The sequence below is a fragment of the Eubalaena glacialis genome, chromosome 19 (genome assembly GCF_028564815.1).
Source record: "Eubalaena glacialis isolate mEubGla1 chromosome 19, mEubGla1.1.hap2.+ XY, whole genome shotgun sequence".
Classification (NCBI taxonomy): domain Eukaryota; kingdom Metazoa; phylum Chordata; class Mammalia; order Artiodactyla; family Balaenidae; genus Eubalaena; species Eubalaena glacialis.
Genome location: NC_083734.1, coordinates 55,445,922 through 55,467,549, shown reverse-complemented (window position 1 = coordinate 55,467,549; position 21,628 = coordinate 55,445,922). Strand labels below are relative to the sequence as shown.

Here is a 21,628-nt window from a genome sequence, read left to right as displayed (position 1 = left end):
GGAGGCAGGGCGGGCGCGGGGCGCCTTTGCCCGGAGCCATGGGCGCGGCGCGGCGCGGGGCCCGGGAGCGGCGCGGCCCGGAGGCGCGGGGGGCCGGGGCACGGGCCCGGGTCCGCCTCTAGCCGGCACCGAGGGCGCGGGCCCGGGGATGAGGGCGACCGCGGCGGGGAGCCCGTCTGCGCGCCGCGGCGCCGTCCCGCCCAGAGAGCGAGCCCGAGCAGGCAGACGCGTGGCCGGCGGTCTGGGGGCGCGCCGCCTCCCGGCCCCCAGAATGTGAAGCAGGGAGGGCGGAGACGCAGAGACGGCCCGGCCGGGCGCCCTCGCCACCCTCCGGCAGCCGCGCCGCGCCCCCCTTCCCCTGCCCGCCGAGGCCGCGCCGACCCCGCGGGCCGCGGCCCGGGCAGCGAAGCCGCCAAGCCCCCGCGTCCCCCGCGTCGCTCGGACCCGGCTTCGGCCCGCAGCGGGTTCGTGGCCCGGACGTGGTAGGAGCAGGGCCCGGGACGGTGCGTCCGGCCTCGCCCGCGGCTCCTCGCCCAGACAAGTTTGAACAATGATCACAGTCAACCCCGATGGGAAGATAATGGTCAGAAGATGCCTGGTCACCCTGAGACCCTTTCGGTAAAGTTGTTTCCCGGTTGGCGCGGGGAGGTCTTTTTCTCCAAGGGGGCGTGGGTTGGGCTGGGCGAGGTCAGCCCCGGCCAGAGTGTCTGTCCCAAGGCTGCCTGTCCCGTTAGCAGAGGGGACGGTTTGTGCTTCAACCCTTGGTGGTGGCTAGTGGGGCTGGGAGAGGGATGGAGCTGGGGTTCCGGTTCGGGTGGGGAGGGTGTGTAATTCTGGGACGGGTACCGAGTTTGGTCTAGGTTGGAGAGGACTCGGGGTGCGAAGGTGGGAATGGGGGCAGAAGTCACCTATGTTGTGGTCCTGGGCCCTGAAGTCGCCCCAGCCAGGGTGCCCCTTCCCTGCCCCTCCGGTCCTTCCCCACCTCGCGGACGGCCCAACCCCCGCGGCAAAGTTAGCGCTCTGTGCGGGGCGGTACCCCCACCTGGCGGGCCAGTGGAGCCCTGAGTCGGCCCGCCCACCCCCTCTGCCTGTCCCACCCCCTCTGACCCCGCCTTCTGCGCGCCCTCCTTTCCGGGGGGTGCGGGCCTCTGTCCAACGGGAGGGTCCCCGAGATTGCGGCAAGGACCCCCTCTGATGGGAGTTCGATCCCCGATCGCGGACCTTGGAGAGGCTGGGGCAGGGGCGACGCTGTGGGGCGGAAGGGCGACGAGAGCGTGGAGGCGGGATGGAAGCGAAGACCGACCCCCCCACCCCAACCTCGGCGGTCAAGGCCAGGCAGGGCTACGGCCGTCGGGGTCTGCCTGGGCTCTGCTAGTCCCACCCCAGGGGCCCCCAGAGCCCGGCGGTTCCGGGGCAGCTCGCGCTCCTCCCAAGCGCCGTCGGAGCCGGGCCTGCAGCCGGGGTTGGGGAGGGGCGCTAAGCGATGGGTGCCCAGCGGAGTCAGGATGCCACCTCGCCCAGGGGCTGAGCGGCGGAGGGCGCCGTGGGGGCGGCGGGGCCCGGGGCGGGGGACGGGGGTGGGCCGCACTCGGGATGCGGCCACAGGTGGGGTCCGGGCGCGGGAGGGCAAGAGCTGTACAGGCAGAGGTGCCCGAAGTTTGGGGGGCGGGAGGGGCCAGATTTGAGGCCCTCCCCTCCAGACCTGAGGCGGAGACCCGGCCCCTCCCATGCCCCCCGCTGGTTTTCCTTCTGATGGAAAGACCGTGGCTCACGTGGCTGCCGCCCCGCCATTACTTCCAGCTATTGGATCCTCCTGCGTAGGGTGCAGAGTTGAGGAGACAACCTTTAGGACGGCAGGGGTCAAGCTGGACCACCAATGTCCAGAGGATTCGGGACGACCGTAGAGCTGGGGGTCCCCAGAATAGAGCCTTAGGCAGGTGATTGGGGGTGTCAGGAAGCCCCACGCCCTAAAGTTCCCATGGGAAGCAGGTGGGAAGCTAGCATCTCTGGAAAGGGCCTTGTTCCTCAGGGGAAATCCTCAAATCCCTAGCCAACCCAGACCGTCCTCAGCCCTGTCTCTCCCACCCAGTATTGACCCCTCCCTTCAGGCCGTGGGAAGCCCAGCCTCTGACCCCAGCTTGGCTGGACATTTCCCGGCACAACTGGAGGTAGCAGCTGGCTCCAGCACCATGGACAGCGCCAGCACCCTAGCGCTCCTTCCTTTTGGGTCCTGCCCCTGTGGCTCTTTCAGGCTCTTTTCTGAAAGCAGGATGCAGAGGTGGGGTTGCATAGGTTCCCCTCCCCACCCCCAGGTTATGTAACTTCCTCTCAGGGTATCCCTAGGCTTCCCAGAGACCCACAGCCACCAGTGAAGTCTTCAAGTCTCCTTCAGATTGGAGGGGGGGTGTTTACGACCTCCAACCATATCAGCCCTACTCCCAGCTGCCCTTGTTAATCCTCAAGGGCAGCTGGGAGCCCTATTCCCAATGGTTTTCCCAGAGCCTCTGGCAGGGTCCTTATTCCATAATTGCTTCTGGAATGTTGCTTGAATGGATGCATGGGTGGACGAAACCATTTTAACTTGAATCTACTGTAAATGGCCCCAGGATTGGGTCTGGCAGACAGAGACGCAGATGAGCTGTTTGGGGCTTCAGGTTCTGGGCTAAAGGCCTAGATATCTTTCGCGCAGCAGGTTTTTGGACCCTGGCAGCTCAGGTCCCCAGCTCTAAATACAAATACCCCATAGCTGGGGAAGGGGAGAGGGAGTGGGGACGAGAAACTTGGAGAGACCCATCCTTGTCCTCAGGCTGGGGGGACAAACTGCTGATTTCCCCCAGGATCTTCCTGGATGTGTGACCACCCTCCCCCTACACTGTCCTTCTGGCTACTAGCCTGAGACCAGCCTGACTTCATCTTGGGGATCCCAGGGCTAGAGTCCCACCCCCAGGCTTGGTGGAATTCAGTGAGGGGTCCCTGGGAGGTGAGGGAGCAGTGTTCCTTGTGCCATCTCCTGGGAGAAGCTCCCAGTGCCATCTCTGCTTTTGGGTTCTGCCCCCCTCTCTGATTTAATCTCTAACAGCTTCCTTTAAATATGGGTTGGGAATTTTGTTGTGCTTTTATTTTCTTCTACAATTATGTGTTTTCTTTAATGAATCAAATTTTAATTAAATACTGCTCTGCCAGTTTCAAATAATGAAGATTAAAATGCATAAACAAGTCTTGCATAGAGATACAAACAAATGTGGGGTTTGAGGATGGAGGTGGAGGTGGGAAGGCTGGAGGTCTCTGGCATGATTTGGGGGGCCCCCATGGTGAGCCTGGCTCCACCAGGGATGGGGTTCCTCACCCTGACCTGGGGGGGGGCTCCCCTTTCAGCTCTGCCAGTTCATCAAGTCCTCGGGTAGATTCAGAAGCCCAGAACAGCCGCCACCTCTGCTGCCCTAAGGCTGTGCTGGCCCAGAATCTAGTATGGAAGCAGCAGGAGCCTGGGGCCAGACTTGAGGGTGGGTTCCCTGCTGTCCCCCTGGGGATACCTTAGTTCTTGGCACTTGGGATGTAATCAAAAACTACGTGTTGAAGTATACACAGTCGTGTTTCGGCCAACTCCCCTGACCGCTGTGACGGCACACGCTTGTATGACACCCCACGCACAGGTGTTGGCTCACCCTGAGCCGTGGTGTAATCTACCGTGTGCCTGCCTGGTGAAGATGTGGATCGGGGGAGTCTGGACACAGAAGGCAGCCACAGGACCCTGCCCTTCTAGATCTTACCATCTGGTAGTGATGGGAGCCCTTCCCCACCCCCTGCCCTGAACATGACCAGGATGTGTTCAAGCTGGTTGCTGCAGCAAGGCCTGTGTACACAAGTGCTGATCAGGGCCCAGGTGATTGATGGGCTCCAGGTGGGTCTTGTCTGGACCAATTACTTGCCCTCTGGCTGGCATCAGGTCCTGCTGTTTCCATCTATACCAGTTGTTCTCAAACTTGAGTGTGTATCAGGGTTACCTGGAGAGCTTGTTAAAATGCATTGCTTATCCCACCCCCAGAGTGTGTGATTCTGTAATCCTGGGACTAGGGCCCAAGAATGAGCATTTCTGATATGTCCAAGGTGATGCTGATGCCGCTGGTCTGGGGACCACACGTTGAGGACCTCTGCTGTCAATGAGCCAGCTTCCGTCTGGAGGCTAGAACTTGCCCAACATTATACCTTAAGGATGCCTCACTGCCCTGCATGGTTTTGCGTGTGGCCACTTCCTTGTAGTCCAGCTCTCTTTATCCTGTGTGATGGGAGACGTACTGGTCTGGGAGCTCAACCCCCTGGTCTTTTATTCCTCAATCCATCCATCCATCCCTTCCTCACTCATTCATTCGTAGGGAGCCCTTACAGGATAGGGGTGCATGTGCTGACCTAACCCTGACCTGCCCTATTGCTCTCCGCAGGCTTTTTGTCCTGGGCATCGGCTTCTTCTCACTCTGCTTCCTGATGACGTCTCTGGGAGGCCAGTTCTCAGCCCGGCGCCCGGGGGACTCCCCCTTCACTGTCCGCACAGAAGGTATGTTGGTGGGGAAAGGGGAGTCAGAAAGGGGTGCAGGGGTTTGGGGGTCAGAGGAGAGGGAAGCCTTTGAACCTAACCCTGCAAGAGGCTTTCTGGGGCTCTGTCTTGGGCGTCTGGCCACCTCGTTGGTAGATGTGTGAATGGTGGGGGCCTTGCACACTGCTTTGGCTCTTGTCCTGGCTGTGGTAATCAGGCTTCCTCTGGCCTAGCCTCTCAGGCCAGGAAGGGCCTTTGAGCCAGGGTCTCCCAGGCATCAGAAGAGGCTGCCTGTGTTGCTTCTCTAGTGGGGTGGTTTGAGGTTTCTGGATATGACACCTGTCTCTCTGAGATACACATATTCTGTACCTTCGGCCCAGGCACAGGGGAGAGGGCAGGCCTGCCGTGGGCTCACGTGTCTTATCTCCAAGCTCTCTGGTCCTTCATTCTTGCCCACGTGATACTTACAAGGCAGTGGAATGGAGGTTCAGAGCATGGGCTGTGGGGACCAGATGGACCTGGTTTGTACCCTGGTTCATCATTTACTAGCTGTGTGCCATTGGCCACATCACTCAACTCACCTTCAGAGAAGGAAAGCAGTGACCGTTTTCAGGGGTTGGATTAAATGGGCTCACGTGGCATGGGGTGTGATGGGGTGGTGGCCTGGGAGACCTCCTCCTGAAGGTGGGTCCCGCTCCCCCCTCATCCAACTCAAGGAAGAATGGAGAACAGTTCAGAACTGCTCAGTGTGTCATGGGGGCTCTCCCAGTAACCTTGGGAAGGAGACACATAGTGGGGAAACTGGGGCAAAGGGGGTCTCTGGAACTGTTCAGGGGGCTGCTCTGTGGGCTTTCCTCTGCCCCTCTGGGGAAGTCTCCATTTGAAGTCCGCCTTCTCAGACCCCCAGGCCTCATCCGGCTCCCCTCTTCCCAGCAACGGATAAACCCTCCAGTAGGATGGGTTGTCATCTAGGGTCGGTGCTCCGAGGGGCACTTACTCTGCCATCTGGTGTCTCCTTAGATTCATGCCTTCGGTTTAACACGCACTTCTTTAAATTTGCAACAGCTCCCAGCAGGAATTTCACATTTATTAGACATTCTAGCCTGAATGTAAACGAATCTATTCCCTCTCTGACTCACAGAGATCCCTCGGTCTCTCGGAGCCTCCGTTTTCTCCTCTGGTAAACGGGGCTAACAATACCCTCTTCCCCAGGATTGTCATGAGGGGGTGTGAAGATAACGTATATGAAGGGTCTCGAGCAGCTTCTGGCAAATACTGTGAGCTCTGTAAACATTTACTGGATGTGGTGAGTCTGAGATGGGGGCATTGCCGGAAAGGATGTTTAGGGAAAAGAGGACCAAGGAGGTACCGGCGTCTCTACGTGGGAGACTCCTGAGGATGGGGGGGTGGCGGCTGTGAAGGTGCACTTGAGGGGTAGCTTGCGGAGGTGTGGAGGGAGGTGGAGAGTGGGGGAGGGGGTATAGGGAGCGATGCTCAGGCTACCTGGGTGCCATCCCTGGCAAGGGGGCGTGTCTGTCTGGGTGGGCTGCTGCAGGGGGCTTGGGCAAGCTGACCTTCAGCAAGGTCAGGGCCCCAGGAGGTGGGAATCAGGGACTGGGGGAGGAGGGGGGTATGGCTGGGCTCTGATTCTTCTGCTCATCTGCCTGGTGGGGGGGCGATGGGGGGCACCATCCTGGCAGGGGGTGGGCCCAGTGCCCAGAGGACCGGGGGCTTGTGGGGGTCCTGCCATGCTCTGCGCTGTGCAGTTTTGCCTGGCAGAGGGAGAAAGGGTCCAACTCCAATCTAGATGTTGTGTCTAAGGGGTGGGCAGAGCCACAGAGGGCAGAGGACTTGCCTAGGGTCATGCAGTTAGACTAGAGGCGTGTGTGTGTGTGTGTGTGTGTGTACGCGTGCGTGCACGTGGCTAAGCTTCCTGTCGGAGTATAGTATCCAGAAACTGAACCCATCCATGCACCAGCAACCTGGATCAAGAAACAGAGCGTGATCCATCCCCAGAAGTGCCCTCAGGCCTCCTTGCACTCACTACTTCCCCAAGGACTCCAGGACCCTGACTTCTAATAGCACAGAGGAATGTTGCCTGGTTCTCTGACTTTATGAGAATGGAATCATATGGCAGGTGTTCCATTGCGTGCCCCCCTTTCTCTCGATAGTACATTTGTGAGAGTCATCTGTCTCGTGGTGTGTGATTGCAGACGTTTGTTTTCACTGCTGCACAGCATCCATTGTGTAGATACGTCACAATATATTTATCCACTCTGCCCCAGGCGGACATTGGGCTATTTCCAGTTTGGGGCGTTTGTGAATTGTGCTGCTGTGAACATTCCAGCACATGTCTGTGGTGGACACATGTGGGCGTTTCTGTTGGGTACACCTGGGGATGGAGTTGCCGGGTCTCCTGTGTGTTGTGACATTAGTTCTCAGACCAAGTTTTTTCAAGTCTTTTCACACCTCCCAGGCCCCTGTGCTGGAAGCTTCGTGCCTGGAATATGGAAGTAAAGGCCAGGAGGAGGAGCTAGACAAGGAGGGAGCCTTCTGAGAACCCCTGGGAACTGACCCCAATTCGGTTCACATCCCAGGTCCCATTGTCCCCTTAATTTTTTTCATGCCCTTGGATTAAGTTGATTTGCTTGGACAGACCCAAAGCAGAGACTTGGAAAAGCCCTAAGTTGACTTTGTGGGTTTAGAATCCCGATCCTGTAAGAGATGACCCCTCAAATGAGAACCCCACCCCGGACCTGGGGTGGCCCTGCAGACAACCTAGGAGGTGCCAGCATTTCTACCTAGGAGCCGCCCAGGGAAGGATGGGGTTGGAAGTGGGGGACGGTTGTGAAGGGGTCTGCGGAGCGATACTGGAGGTCACAGTGGGGGTTGGATGTTGGATAATGTTTATTCTGGGGGGTCTGTGAAGCCCCAAGGCAGAACCAGGAGAAGGAAACCCACTAAGGGTTGGAAAAAAGATTTAGAAAGAAAAATCCTCCATTGGTCAATAAAACTGTCTGAGTACAAATAGGGAAATAACCTCTCCTCTCCTTGCCTGTCAAGCCTGTGAGGACGTGGAGGACATGGCTTGGTGGGGGGAGGGGCAGGGTGAAGGGTTTTCTCTAAAAAGCCGAGAGCCTTCCACAGCCTCTTTCGGACTGTGGTCTCCCTGGGGAGGCTCTGGTTTCCCCTGTGGGCCGGTTCCTATTTTGTGATAAAGTTCTCTAGTTTGGGGATAAAAATGTGACAGACATCTCATTCTATATTCTGCACACTCATCTTAAGATTCAGGAGAGCAGGAGGCTGGGCAGAGAATCATAAGTGGGAAGAGGGCTAACCTAATTCCCTCCTGCTGCAGTTGGGCCCAGCTTGGGCCTTGGGGGAGGATTTTTTTTTATTATATGCTCCCTCTCCGGTCCTCCCTCCCCACCCCAGTCCCTCCTCCTTGCCTCCTGCCTCTGCTTTCCTTCTGTTGTCCTAAGAGGAACTTGCTTCCCTCCTAATGAGAGGGGACTTGAACTTACGTCTGAGGCCTCTTTCCTGGGGTCGCCGCAGATCCCCCAGAGCCTGTGTGGCTGTTCCTGGCTCTCTGTCTTGTCTTGAAGTAGAGGTCAGAGGCTGTCTCCGGGGAGAGGGCTGCAGGACACAGGTCCTTGCTTCAGCGGCTTGTGTCCGCCCTGAGGTTCCCCCGTGGACTGGCCCTGCCGGGCATCCCGGACCCTGGCCAGCCTTGGAACCTGGGGAGTATCAGCGAGACGTAGTTCCTTGCTCTGTGGTTGGCTCTGGCCCTGGATCTCGGTGCTCAGGGGGCTTTTCTTCTCAGAGGCTGGCAGGGGATGGGTGAGCCAGGGCCTGGCCTTGTCTCCCACGCTGCCCAGAGCTCCCGTGGCCTCAGCTGGTTCCCGCGTTGGCCGTGTGCAGAGACAAGTGTGCACTCCTCCAGCTGTGCAAACACCGAGTCCCAGCCCCCTCTCAAGTGCCTGGGAGGTCTCTTCTGTCTGGCAAGGTGGGGGCTCCTTCAGTTTCCAGGAACCAGTGGGAACGGGTGGCGGGTGGGGACAAGAAAGGGGACAAGGGCAGACAGGAGAGAGAAACAGAGAGCACGTCTGGGGAGGGGATGGGGCCTCGGTGGGTGATAAAGCACCCCTGTCGATATATGTGAGGACCATTTGTATCTCTCAGCATCCCAGCTTTCCTTATTTATATGGAAATATGGAGGGAACCTGTGTGACTTCTGCGATGTGTCACTGGGGCCTCACGTTAAATACATTTCAGTTTAGCCGCCGCTGAGAGCGGTGCGGTGACTCAGGGCAAGGCACGTCAGGAGACTGCTCTGCTGGTGGTCCTGGCCGGCGGTGGCATCCAGGGAGCTCATCATGCGGCTGAGTGGCTGGTCTGGCTGTGTGCGGCCTGCTTCCCTCCCGGCACCCACCCGCTGCCTCGTCTAGGGCAGAAAATGTGCCTAGTGTCCTGGAGCTCCTCGGGAAGTGATGGGGGCGGGGGGTTGGTGGGGGGCTGTCTCCTGAGGTCTCAGGAGCTCCTGGAGTCCTGCACCATCTGCAGACAATGGGAGTGGCCCCCGAGCCCCAGGTGCTGGGAGGGTATCTTATGGTCTTCGTCCAGTCTGATGGAGGTGGCCTTACAGACCCATGTGAGATCTGTCTCCTTAGCCGCAGTCTATAAACCCTCTGGTCTTCTGGGGTCCCTCTTTCTGTTGACTTTTTTTTTTTCGTTTTGGCCGCACCATGTGGCATGCGGGATCTTAATTCCCTGACCAGAGATCAAACCCGTGCCCCCTGCAGTGGAAGCTCGGGGTCCTAACCACTGGACTGCCAGGGAAGTCCCTCTGTTGACATTCTTAAAGAATTGGCTTCATCCCTTGTATGAAGGGCAATCCAGAACCCCCAGATATCTCCAAATACTCTAAGGGGCTTATGTTTCCCTGGTCACCTCTTGCTCTGATCCCCTGCTTCTATTGAATTATCCTACTGGATGTCTCCCCTCCTGCCTCCTCTGTGTCCCCTACACTGACCTAGTGGGAAGGACACCCCTTCCTCCCTAAACCCTCCACAGGGGTGGGGGCTCGGACCACTGCTCAGCACAGCAAACACATGACAATTCTCTCTTTTACCCCTGCCTTTCACAGCCCACCCCCACCACGCTTCCCCACGGGTCATCCCTATGGCAGCGGAGCTTCCCCCATCCTGCTTAGCCCCTCTGGGTCGTTGTCCTGCCCCCTGCCCATGTCCGCAGGCCTTGTCCTCTCTCCTGGTCTCCCTAGGCTGGGCTGGGAAACTCCAGTCTTCCTAGCTGAATATGCAGCGTCATTTAGGTTTCTCTCTGTCTCATTGCTCCGGGCATCTAGATGATGCTCTGGCCCACCCAGGGGTTTAGCAAAACAAAACAGAGCTCTCTCCCTAAGGAGATTCTGACGGCTTTTATAGGAACACTTTTTTCCTTTTCTATTACCCTGATCTCTGGGGGCAATTAGGGGAAGAGCAGAAACCCGGAGTCCCCGGCTGTAGACCCTTGGGGCTCAGTGAGTCAAACCCTCGCATTTTACCGGATTTTACCGGAGGGGACGGGGGCGCTGAGGCCCAGAGAAGGAAAGTGACATGCCCCTTCCCCCATCTAGTGGGGGCAGAGCAGGTCTGGAGTCGAGGCTTCCTGACTCCCACTCCGGCCTCTCCTGGGCCACAGTGCTGCCCCCAGGCTCTGTCTGGCTCTTGGGGCCGCTGTAGCTCTAGGCCAGATCTTGCAGTTATTGGCTCCATCAGCTCTTTTGCAGTTTTTGAAATGGGGTGGGGGTGGGAGTGGGGGTGGGGTATGGTTGTCAGTGAGATCTTGGGAGGGGCGCGGACAGTGAGCTCAGAGGGGAAAAGGAGGCTTGGGATGAGCCCGGAGAGAACGCAGCCGTGTGTCAGGGCAGGTGCCAGGCCTGAGGCATTGTGGGAACGCAGCGCCGCCCCAGGAGCAGTGGTGTGGCTCAGCACTGCTGGAGTGCTGTGTCTCAAGTTCCAGCTGCCGCCCAGGCTCTGTGGTCCAGCTGGGCTTGAGTGCATGGCTGGGGGGCCTCTCAGGCTCTGGCCTGAGAATGTTCCCAGCCATGGCCTCACTCTCGTTTTTTCATCCCACTCCTTTGGGGAAGGGGCCACCCCAGCCTGAGCTATAAGCGATCAGGGCAGCCCAGTGAGGCCGGCCAGGCTGTGCACTGCACAACTCCAGGACATCCGTCAGGTGGCCCACAACATGAGCGGCTCCCCTGGGGCTGTGCAAAGTGCTGCCAGGCCAAATCATCTGATGGGCTCCTATTTTTCTAGCTGAAATGAAGGGAACTCCCCTCTTGTTTTACTCTGTGCTCCAAGCACTGGTTGAAAGCAAGGTATTGTGTTTGGATGACGGGCTTTGGGGGGTGTCCTCAGGATGAGAGTGATTTGAAAGAGTCAGCTGTTGTCCCCAGCTCTGTGGAGTTGAAAGAGAGAAGGAGCTATTTATATCTTGCTTTTTGATTGACTAACGGATTGAGGCCATGAGTGAGTCGGGAGGGGCCGAGTGGTGGGAGAGACCTCAGTTTTGCTTCATTTAACAGTATGGTGAAATTTCCTGATCCCAACTGAAAAATCCATCCAGTTTTCTGAGGGGAAAGTGGGAAGACCATTAGCTCTTTCAACTACTCGGGTGGGAGGGGTTGGAGACAGTTTCTTTCCTTCCTTCCTTCTGATGCCCAGTTTCTCCAGTACCCAACCCCACCCTGTGTCTCTCCTCCGCTTCCTCTGCTCTCCCCACCCTTGGCCCCTACCCCCACCCCCGCATTCATGCCCATTCTTTTCTTCGGAGCCAGGGATCCAGGCTCTTTGAGGAACCTGCAACTCCTCCCTGCTCTGGATTTGATGCCTGGCTGGGTCCCCGCCCCAGCTCCCCATGGCCTCCCATCTGACCTCAGGTGGGCTCAGCTGGCAGGGGAACCCAGCCGGGAGGTGACTTGGTGTGAGAAAGCGGTGGCAGTCACTGGAACGGGCCTGGTGCCAGGGGATATGGGGGACAAGCAAAGCAGAAAGGTCACAAGCAGCCCTGGTGACGTGCAGCCTCTCTAGGCCCCCCTCCTTGGCTCAGTCTCAAGCATGGAGCAGAGGAGACCGGCCCTCTCCTGCCCCCCTCCCCACTTCTCTCCCCCCCCGTCTCTGCCTCTGGCTCTCAGTGGCCAGCCGTGGTCTCTCCTGCCCCGCTCCTGGCACCTTGACATTGGGTTGCAGACAGGGCCTGGTGTTATTGCCTTGGGTTTGGGACACTGAGGCTGAGAGCAGTATGACGACTCCCTTGGCCATGTGGTCATGCAGGGGGTGCTGGCGGAGGCAGGTGAGAGGCCAGGTGTCCACTGTAGCCCCTCTCAGTCCGCTGGGCCCTGACCCTTTCCTTCCTGAGAAGCAGATGCTGTTGGTGTTCACGTCCTCAGCCCTCACGATTCCTGTCACGTGCTGGAGACGGCTCTGCCACCCCACGGCAGGTGGAAAGTACCAGAACATGGCCGTCCTTGGGAGCAGCCCTTAAGCAGTGACTGGCGGGAGGTGGTGTGCACATGCCTGGCTCCCTCGCCCCCCGGGGGAGAACTCTGAGGCCGGTTCTACACCTGCTGGTTTCCCCAGGTTGATGACATGCCCTCTCTGGGCGGCCTCCCCGTCCCTGGGTCGCCTCCCCACTTCCCTTCACCTCCCAAATAACGACTTGCCCTCAAACCCTTGTCTCAGGGTCTGATTCTGGGGAGCCCCACCCAAGGCACCCCCTGACACCCCCGCCCCTCCAGCAGCCTGGGGAGTCCCTGGGAGCATCTGTGTCCCCATGGATTCAGCTCATTTATTAAGAGTGGCTCAGAGCTTGGCCCCTGGGGTTTGCAGGCAGCCTGGTTGGGGATTGCAGTGCCTGGAACCGAGCACCTATGGATGGTTTGGAGGGGCTGCTTAAAACCTTCACAAAATTTAATTAAAAAGGAAGGCAAGGGCTGCTCTCCCACACTGGCACGTGCGGTGCTAATGATCGGGAGTGATTAGAAAGGAAATTGTGGAAAGTCTCGGGCTGGTTAATGGGATCTTGGTTGAAGCACCTCGTTTTCATTTAATTTTATTCTTCACAAGGTCTCCTGGCCCCTCAACCCTGGAGTTGATCTCTGGGAACCCAAAGACCGGGTTGAGAGTCAGGACAAATTCATAGTGGTTTTTCTAGGGTGGTGTCTGGGGGAGTGGGTGGGGATGGGAGGTGGCTGGGGCCCCAACCCCTTGAACACGGGCTCACAGCCTGTGCATCCGAGCCACGTGAAGAGCAAGCAGAGTGCAGGGTCCTGGGCCCCATGCCCTAGAGATCTGAATTGGCAGATCTAGACAGCAAGGGCCGAGGAATCTGGAGTTTAACAGCCTGGCCAGGAGATTCAGGTGCGGGTGGATGGTTGACCACACTTTTAGAAACCCTGATTTACAGGTTCTGTCTGGAAATTGCTGTTGGGGGGTTTTGGGGTTCCTGTCCCACTACTGGGCCTTCCCTGTCTTCTTACAGACCTGAGATTATGTCTAAAGCCAGATTTTGCTGGTGACAAAAACTGAGGCCCGGAGAGGTTAAAAGGTCATCCCAATGTCACACAGCTGGTAGGGAGCAGGGTGGGCCCAGGCCTCTCTGGATTCCTGTCCTGCAGGGGGGAGGGGTGGGGGGGGCTCACTATCCTGACCCCTCCCCTTCCCGAGAAGATGGGGGTGGGGCTGGGGTCTAAGCCACCCCGCCAGACACCAGGTGGTCTCAGATGGCCTCCGGGCTGCTTGGGCCGTGCCTGACTGCACCCACACTCTTCCTGCAGTGATGGGCGGGCCGGAGTCCCGCGGTGTCCTCCGCAAGATGAGTGACCTGTTGGAGCTGATGGTGAAGCGCATGGACACGCTGGCCAGACTGGAGAACAGCAGTGAGCTGCACCGGGCTGCCGGCGACAGGCACTTCCCTGTGGACAGGTGAGGGGGCCCCGGGAGGGAGAGGGGCACCCCACTGTGTGCTGGGCTGGGGATTCGGCCTCAAAGTGCATTTTATACACACACACACACACACACACACACACACACACAAAACGCATAGTGTGTGGTTTTTATAAATCTTCCCTAAGTGGCTTCCCATTGTACATATGTTGCCCCTGCTTTTTTCACTCACTGTGGTGATTTTGAGCTCTGTCCTTGTCGATGGGCATGTGTGGATATGCACGTGGTTGTGATGGCCATGGTGATCATCTGTCCTCCTCCCATGGACATGGGCCGTCTTTTATTTATTTATTTTTGGCTGCATTGGGTCTTTGTTGCTGCGCGCAGGCTTTTTCTCTAGTTGCAGTGAGCAGGGGCTACTCTTTGTCGTGGTGCGCGGGCTTCTCATTGCAGTGGCTTCTCTTGTCGTGGAGCACGGGCTCTAGGCACGTGGGCTTCAGTAGTTGTGGCACGTGGGCTCAGTAGTTGTGGCTTGCGGGCTCTAGAGCGCAGGCTCAGTAGTTGTGGTGCACGGGCTTAGTGGCTCCGCGGCATGTGAGATCTTCCCGGACCAGGGCTCGAACCCATGTCCCCTGCATTGGCAGGCAGATTCTTAACTACTGTGCCACCAGGGAAGCCCCGACATGGGCCATCTTTGCAAGAAGAATTTCCTGGTTTATTCATTCTAAATATTCCCCCACTGAGGCCAGAATGTGCAAAGTTCCCCAAGGTTTTGTGCTGCAGCCCCACGTGCCTCTGTGCAGCCCCAGGAACCCAGGTGGTGCATCTTAAGTGTCGGGTTCTCCTGAATCCCAGAGAATGAGGGGGCGTGAAGTCAGGGCCGTCCCAGCTGGGAGTCCTGGCCCCCAGACTAGGATGTGGAGGGAGGAGGCTTGGACCCCACCCATCCCAGGGAGGCACTCTGCACCTGACCTTTTAGATGTTGAGGTTCTTGATGAGGTGGAATTGCTCAGTGTGTTCTGTAACTGCTGAAAAATTAGTTTGAAACCCACAATTTGGGAAAAGCTATACCTCGGCCAGTGTGATTTGCTAAAAGTGTTTACTGCTGAAAAATATGTTTGAAACCCACACTTTTAGACAATTTGTGGGAAAGCTATACCTCAGCCAATGTGTGTGATGTAAAAGCCAAAGTTCCAGGCATTTCTGAAGTTCGGTGTTGGGCAAAATCAAAGAAAGTGATGGTGGTGAGTCCTGGTCATTGAGGGGCCCTGGCTGGGTGGAGCCTGAAGCACAGCCCACCTCTTTGGTCTAGTGGGGGATCCTTTGCCCCGTAGGCTGCCTGGGCTGAACTACTGGCCGTGGGTCCCAACTCAAACAGGCCTTGCTGATCGAATGTTCTGGATGCCCAGTCAGGTCAGCCGATGTCAGCATCCCTGTCCTCATAATGGGCGCCATTTACTGAAAGCTCACCTTATTGAGTTACCTCTGTGATCTTGTCAATCCCACAGCCACCTTATGGGGGGCTTTAATCCCCGTTGCGTAGAGGAGGAAACTGAGGCACAGAGATGTTCATGAACCTGCTCAAAGTTGCACAGCTGCTGAGGAGCTGGGGCCCAGGTCAGATGGCCCCAGAGCCCCACCTTTCTAACCAGTGTGCTCTTGATGGCCGTTCATTAAATATGCGGCTACGTAGGGGTTCATTTTTATCCCTTTGCAAGACTTTTCATATCAATTAATTCACAGCTCAGGGGAAACAAATCCTTTGTTAGACCTTTGCTCTGATTTTTTTGTTTTGGAAAATGTAGGCACTAAAATTACAATCCTGGAGCCTGGGATTAAATGCAGTTGTGGGTGTGAGGAGCCCACCTCAGTGCCTGGCTCCAGGTGGGAGCTCTTCACCCGCGGGAAGTCGGGGCCCCTGGGTGGGCTGTGCAGCTGTGTGCTGGGTCCCCGGTTAAATGCTCTCACCCTCCAGGGACTGAGCATCTGACAGAAGAAACTAAAGGGATCTGTCTGCTCATGAAATACGTCTTGGCACCTACTAAGCACCAGGCACTGCTCCCGGTGCTGGGGACACCGTGATGAGCCTTGTCCTCATTCCTGCGGGGAAGACAGACAGTAACTGAGAAAAAGAAAGAAATGAGATAAAGTCAGATACTGAGCCATGTTCTAAGGATGAGGCAGTGGGTGACTGGGAAAGGGGCTATTCAAACAGGGCGGTCTGGCAAGGCCCTTGGGAGTTGGTGATATTTGAGCTCAATTCTGCACGATGGGAAGGAGCCAGCCACGTGAGGAGCTGGGGGGCAGAGAATTTGAGGTAGAGAGAGCAGCAAGTGCAAAGGCCCTGGGGTAGGAGCAAGCTTGGTGTGTTGGAGGAAAGGAACCAGTGTGAAGGCCAACCTGGCGGAGCGTGGTGGGGTCTGGGAGGGGTCAGCTGTGGTGAGTAGCATTGGGACACTATTCTTAGAGCTGTGGGGAGTCTCTGGATTAGCGGGGTGGGAAGAGGGGAAGCAGAGGGGCCAGTGGCAGAGACAGGAGACAGAGGCAAAGCTCCTGGGCTCCCCTGGACGCCCCCACGGAGGCATGAGACTGCTTCTTCTCCATGTGCACAGGGCGATTCTCTCCCATGCTGCTATGTCCCCTCTGATTCAGCCCCTCGCCCCCCTCTCATCCTTTCCACTTTCCCGGCTGCCCCAGCTGTGCTCCCACCTGTCTGGGCTGCGGATCCAGCCTCTGTCCACAGGTCTGTTCATCAGGGTGAGGGCAGAGGGTCCGGGCCTGCCTCCTTGGGCTGGGAGTGCTCCTGCCAGCACATTCAGTGTCTCTGGTTTCTTCCAGTCCTGGCCTTCCCTCCCTCCCATGCTCTGCCCTTCATCTCCACCCCCTCCAGCTCCATCCCAGGAAATAGCAACAATCTATCATGACCAGCAGGGCCCATCAAACCCCAAGGGCAGAGCCATAAATTTCAGGGACACTGTTGCTTCTGGTTTCAGGGCGAGAAGCAGTGGGTGTGTCCAGGGCACGCTGAGGCTGCTTGCTCCCACTTCCCATGTGCACAAACACCGGAGCCCCCTCCCCACCTTATCCCCCTCCGGGCTGTCAACATGGAGCTGGCGGGCGAGAATCCTGCAGACACGTACCCTGCTGTGTTTCTAGCAAACTCTCAGTGACCTGCACTTGGATTTCTCACTTTACAATTATCTGTGGCTTAAAAAAGAACAACCTCCACTGCCCTCCTTCTGCCCTTTGGAAGCTTCTGGGCTGTGCCTCCCACTCATGGCTGGTTTATCCTCAGGGAAAACAAATTTGCCTTTTTTAGCCTAGGAAAACAAAATTTGGGATTATTTGCAGATTTGTTGCAAATGGCATCATATTATGTATCCTAAAACCAAATAGTAGTGATCTCTGAATTTTCCATAAGGCTTCTCTGCAGCGGCAAATACGGCCGGGATTTGAGGCTGTCTGCATTCAAGCCAGTCCGTATTTGTTGAGTGCCTACTGTGTGCGGGGTCTGGGCTGGAGCGTCAGGAATGAGTGGAGAAGACCCAGGAGACAGAAGTCAGAGAGCTCTGTCCTCAAAGAGTGTCCGAGCCTCTTAGGGAGAGGGAGCCAGCACCCTGTCCCCGTGCAGAGGAGACGGCAGGAAGGAAGATACATCAAAATTCCTGTCTGTGGGTAAGGAGTTGAGGTTTTTTTCCCAATTTTTTTTAAGCTTTATTTAAAAACTCAAAAACGCTTCTAGACATTCCTGGCCATCTCTGTGCTGGCGGGGCCAGGTGCCGGGGAACGTAGCTTCCCTGGGGTTCTGTGTGTGAGGGTGGGGAGACGCTACCGGTTAAGATGACTTCGGGCTCAATTTTAAAAGATATGCCTCACTTCTCTCAGGCCCTGTGCTGGGCCCAGCCTCTGGATTTGCCCCTTCCTAACAGGACAGATCTGGGAGCGTGTCTGGCTCCTGGGTTGGGGAGAGGCCAGACTGGTGGGGGTGGGGGGTGGTTGTTGGCTGGGTGAGAAGGTCACTCCAGGGCAGACGCCTATCAAATGTGACATAAGTGTGAAGGGTTAAACATCCCTAACAAAGACAGAGGTTCTCAACATCCAATTATATGCCATTTGTAAGACAGGCCTAAAAACAAATGACTCAGAAACTAAGAATAAAAGGAAATGTATCCAGGACACACAAACGGAAAGAAAGTTTAGATGGCAATGTTTATAGCAAACAAAGCAGAATTTGAGGCAGAAGAACATTCAACAGGACAAAGAATTCAGCCTCACTAATAATGAAAATCCCACCCTTAAGAAATGGTTTAACTTATCAAACTGACAAGTATGTTTTAATTATAAGACTTTTATCCTTGAGGGTACAGCCAAATAGACACATGTACTTTGAAGAGACTTAAAAGTACTACTATTAAGAAGACAAGGTGAAAAGGGCCAGTACAGTAGGGATATCCGTGATGGAATAAAATGTAACCACTAAAAAATATGTTTTAAAAAATATTTACTGACTGGCAATGTATTTATTCATACAGTCTAAGTAAAAGAGGCAAGATACAAGGCGTATGTAGCAGGATCTCAATGTGTCTTAAATAGAATAAACATATGAGATGTTAAAAAGGAAAATCCTCCAGGGGAAGTCTGGGCCCTGGGGTGTGAGTGGGGGACGTAGTCCAGCTTTGCCCCGCCCATGGGGTACCACTACCTTCCCCAAGTGATGAAACCACACGCAGTCCAACTCCAGCTCTCTTCCTATCAATAGTGGGAAGACATCTATCTATCTACATCTATCTATCTAATATAAATATATGTGTGTACACGTAGGTGTATATATATTTCTTGGTGCAGGAGAGAAGGAGTCCTCTCTGCTCTTAACTTGGGGAGGGGCAGGCAGGTCCCTTAGTCATCTCTTGGGAGCATTCACAGCATCAGGACCTCTGACGGGAATGAGGAAGGGGCAGAAGCAGAGGAGGAGAACAGTAAAAATGCAGGGAAGGCTGGACACCAGGCTGGGGGTTTCCTGTATCCTGTGGTGTGCGTGAGAGGTAGACAGATAGACAGACAGACAGACAAACCCAGAAAGAACACATGTCCTGTCTGTGGTGCTTGTGTTTCTGGCTGTAGTGTTTGTGTCTTGGTACGTGTGTCTGCGGGCACCTGTGAGCCCGAGTCTCTGTGTTTTAAAAGGAAAGCGATCAGTTTCATAATAAAATAACAACTCCCAGCAAACATGCTGGTTGGGTGCGCAGAAATCAATATCTCATTAATTGAATGCAACCCTCATAAATCACGGGAGGAACTCGAAATTAAACCTCCTTCCTGCGGCTTCCTGGAGAGTTCGCGCTCAGGGCCAGGGGACTGAGGGCTGGAATCAGCGATGGCCTCGTGGGGCTGGGAGGAGGGGGCCGAGCCTCAAGGGGGCCTTTTGGGGGCCTGGCCTGATGGGAGGTGATGCCTGGAGCTGGTGTCCTGGGGGGAGGTGGCCACTGGCTACCAGCTGGAGCCAGAGCTCCCGGCTTGGCTCTGGCCCCTGGCACCTGGCCCTGGGTGGTGGAGGGAGCAGAGTCTCCTGAGGCCACTGGGTGGCCTGTGGTGTTGGTTGCTTCTTCAGGGGACCCTGGGCCAGTGCTCCGAGGCTGGCTGCACCTTGGAGGCCGGCTGGCTCCAGGAAGCCACTTACGCCCTAGCAGGAGGGGCTGGTGGCCAGTCTGTCAGCGTGAGTGAGGGATGCTCAGGCAGGTGTTTGAGGCTTTAGAGAACCATGAATGCTTCGAATACCCCAGCGGGGCTCCCTGGGGCTGAGGAGTGGGGTGGGCGGGTGACCAAGGGCCTGTCTTGGCCTTATTTTACTTTCCAAGTAAGAATTGATCATTTTGGTAGAATGCCTGGTACTTAGTATGTATGCACAGAGGCCCAGGGCTCACACTCTGAGCATGTTTAGTTATTTTGCAAATACAGTGGGAGGGAGCAGGGCTGGCACAGAGCACCAGTGTCTGAGCCTCCGCCCCATCCCCAGCCTGCAGTGCAACCCTGGGAAATCATTTTACCTTCTCTGGGCCAGTTTCAGAGCTAGCTGAAGTAGCAGTAATAATGATTAATGATGAGAATAATAGAAGCGGCTACCCCCTACTGGGTACATATTATGAACTTTGACCTTGGCCAGCGGTCCAATGAGGAAGATCCTATTCAGGTCTGCATTTGACAGATCTGAGGGAACTGGGCTCAGACAGGAAGAGGACTGGCCCAGGTCTTAGGGCTGGAGGGGTCCGAGCCTGCCTGCCTTGTCTGCACTGCCCGTGGTGCTGAGAGCCGTGCAACCACGTGACTATCACATTGGTAGGGGAGGGGTGCGAAGTGGAATCTTCGCCTGGCTGAGAGGATGGCGGGACCCTTAGGGCTGGCGTGATGATGCAGAATGTCCCCAGCTTTTCTGCCCCTGCCTGGCACCTACAGATTACAGGTTGGGGCCAGAGAACCTCACTTCTCTTGCTGGGGTGCTCGTGGGGCCCCTCCCACACTGGCTCAGGAAGAACCTTTTGCTATGGAGGAAGTGCAAGGCCTGGGCCAAACCCGCCTCAGCCTGGAGCCCAGGCACCTACAGAGTCCCGGGCCTGGCGGGGGACAGCGCAAGGCTGATCCCCTGGGCAAACTTGGGTGGGGCCGGGGGGACACAGTTTAACCAATAGCAAAATAATATTTTATGACTGCATTGGCATAAAGATGCATACAGTAACATTACATATTAAAACCTTTTCTTTGACCTACAATTGTTTCCCGATGTTTAAAGAAATGGAAACACTTTCGCAGACCCCTAAAAGCACTATGGGCCCTGGTACTGAACTGCCTGGGCCTGATGGAGAAGCCACCCCTGCCACCACCCTGACCCCATGGTGACAACACTGTTAGCTGCAGGCAGCTGCACACCATCTCCCCAATCCATCCCCCCTTTTCCTTTTCCACGGAAGCATTTCCCAAGTCATAGATGTGCTGCGGTTTGAGGTCTCGAGACATCTACTTTGATTGTCATTTTAAAAAAAGCTTCCCAGGGAGAGAAGCCTAATCCTATATTATTTGAAAATAGAAAGTGCTGTGCAAATGCTAAGTCCAGTATAATAATAGTGACGCCAAGTAATTCTGTTTTGAACAAGTTGAACTTGTTAAATCAGACAGATGCCATCTGCAGTGTTTTAAAGCCGGGGCTGGTGATATGTTTTATGCAAAAAATGCTTATCAGATGAAAATTGCTGAATCTCCCCAAAAGTAAATTGCTTTGCTCCGTAGTTAGACTTATGAGACTTCCTCTCAGGGATGGGGTGACCACTATAGGTAGGGAGTGAAAGCATCTCAAGCATTTATTGAGCACTTACTGTATGCTGAGCACTTGACAGTCAGCCTCATGTTTAATCCTTGCAATTAATCACTCTGTGAGGTAGTTGAGGTGATTCAGATTTTATATGAGCTAACCGTCATATAAAGGGTTATAAATCAAAGGGGTTCAGAGAGGTTAGATAACTTGCCCAAGGTCACACAGCTCTCCAGTGGAACCAGGATTTGAATCCAGTACCTCAGACTCTGGGGCCCTTTCTTGGTCCAATAAGTCTCCGAATAATGTGGAGAGTCACGGACCTAGAAGTGTGAGGAGTCAAGGGCTCCCCCGCCCCCCGTTGCTCTTCATCTCCCATGAAAGGAACAGCAGGATGGAGGCTGGACTTCTGCAAGAGGAGGATGGGTGGGAGATAAGACGTTCCTGACAGCAGGGTGGCGGGAGAACCTGGGCTCTTTTTCTGTAATGGATTAAAAACCGTTTTCCCTCAATTCTGCAGATGGTGATTGTGTTCGTTTCCTAGGGCTGCCATAAAAACTGACCACAAACCAGGAGTCTTAAAACAACAGAGATTTATTTTCTCTCCATTCTGGAGGCTGGAAGTCCACAATCTAGGTATCAGTAGGGCCTCACTCCTTCTGAAGTCTCCGGGGGAGGATCCTTCCTTGCCTCTTCCAGCTTCTGGTGGCTTCACGTGTCCCTGGCTTGTAGACCCGTCACTCCAGTCTCTGCTTCCATCGTCACGTGGCCTCCTTCTCCCTGGGTGTCTCCACACGGCCTTCTTATAAGGGCACCAGTAACTGAACTTAGGGCCACCCTCCTCCAGTG

General features: G+C 55.8%; 1 protein-coding gene across 2 annotated transcripts in view; it reads left to right on the top strand.

Moving 5' to 3' along the window:
* Nucleotides 1-550: 550 nt before the first annotated feature.
* MGAT5B (alpha-1,6-mannosylglycoprotein 6-beta-N-acetylglucosaminyltransferase B) overlaps nucleotides 551-21,628 on the top strand; it is a 66,105-nt gene continuing 45,027 nt past the window's right edge. For both annotated transcript variants that reach the window (XM_061175611.1, XM_061175612.1), the window contains exons 1-3: nucleotides 551-618; nucleotides 4,440-4,552; nucleotides 13,371-13,518. In XM_061175611.1, coding sequence (XP_061031594.1) covers nucleotides 551-618; nucleotides 4,440-4,552; nucleotides 13,371-13,518 — 329 coding nt within the window. The remainder of the gene's footprint in view (nucleotides 619-4,439; nucleotides 4,553-13,370; nucleotides 13,519-21,628) is intronic.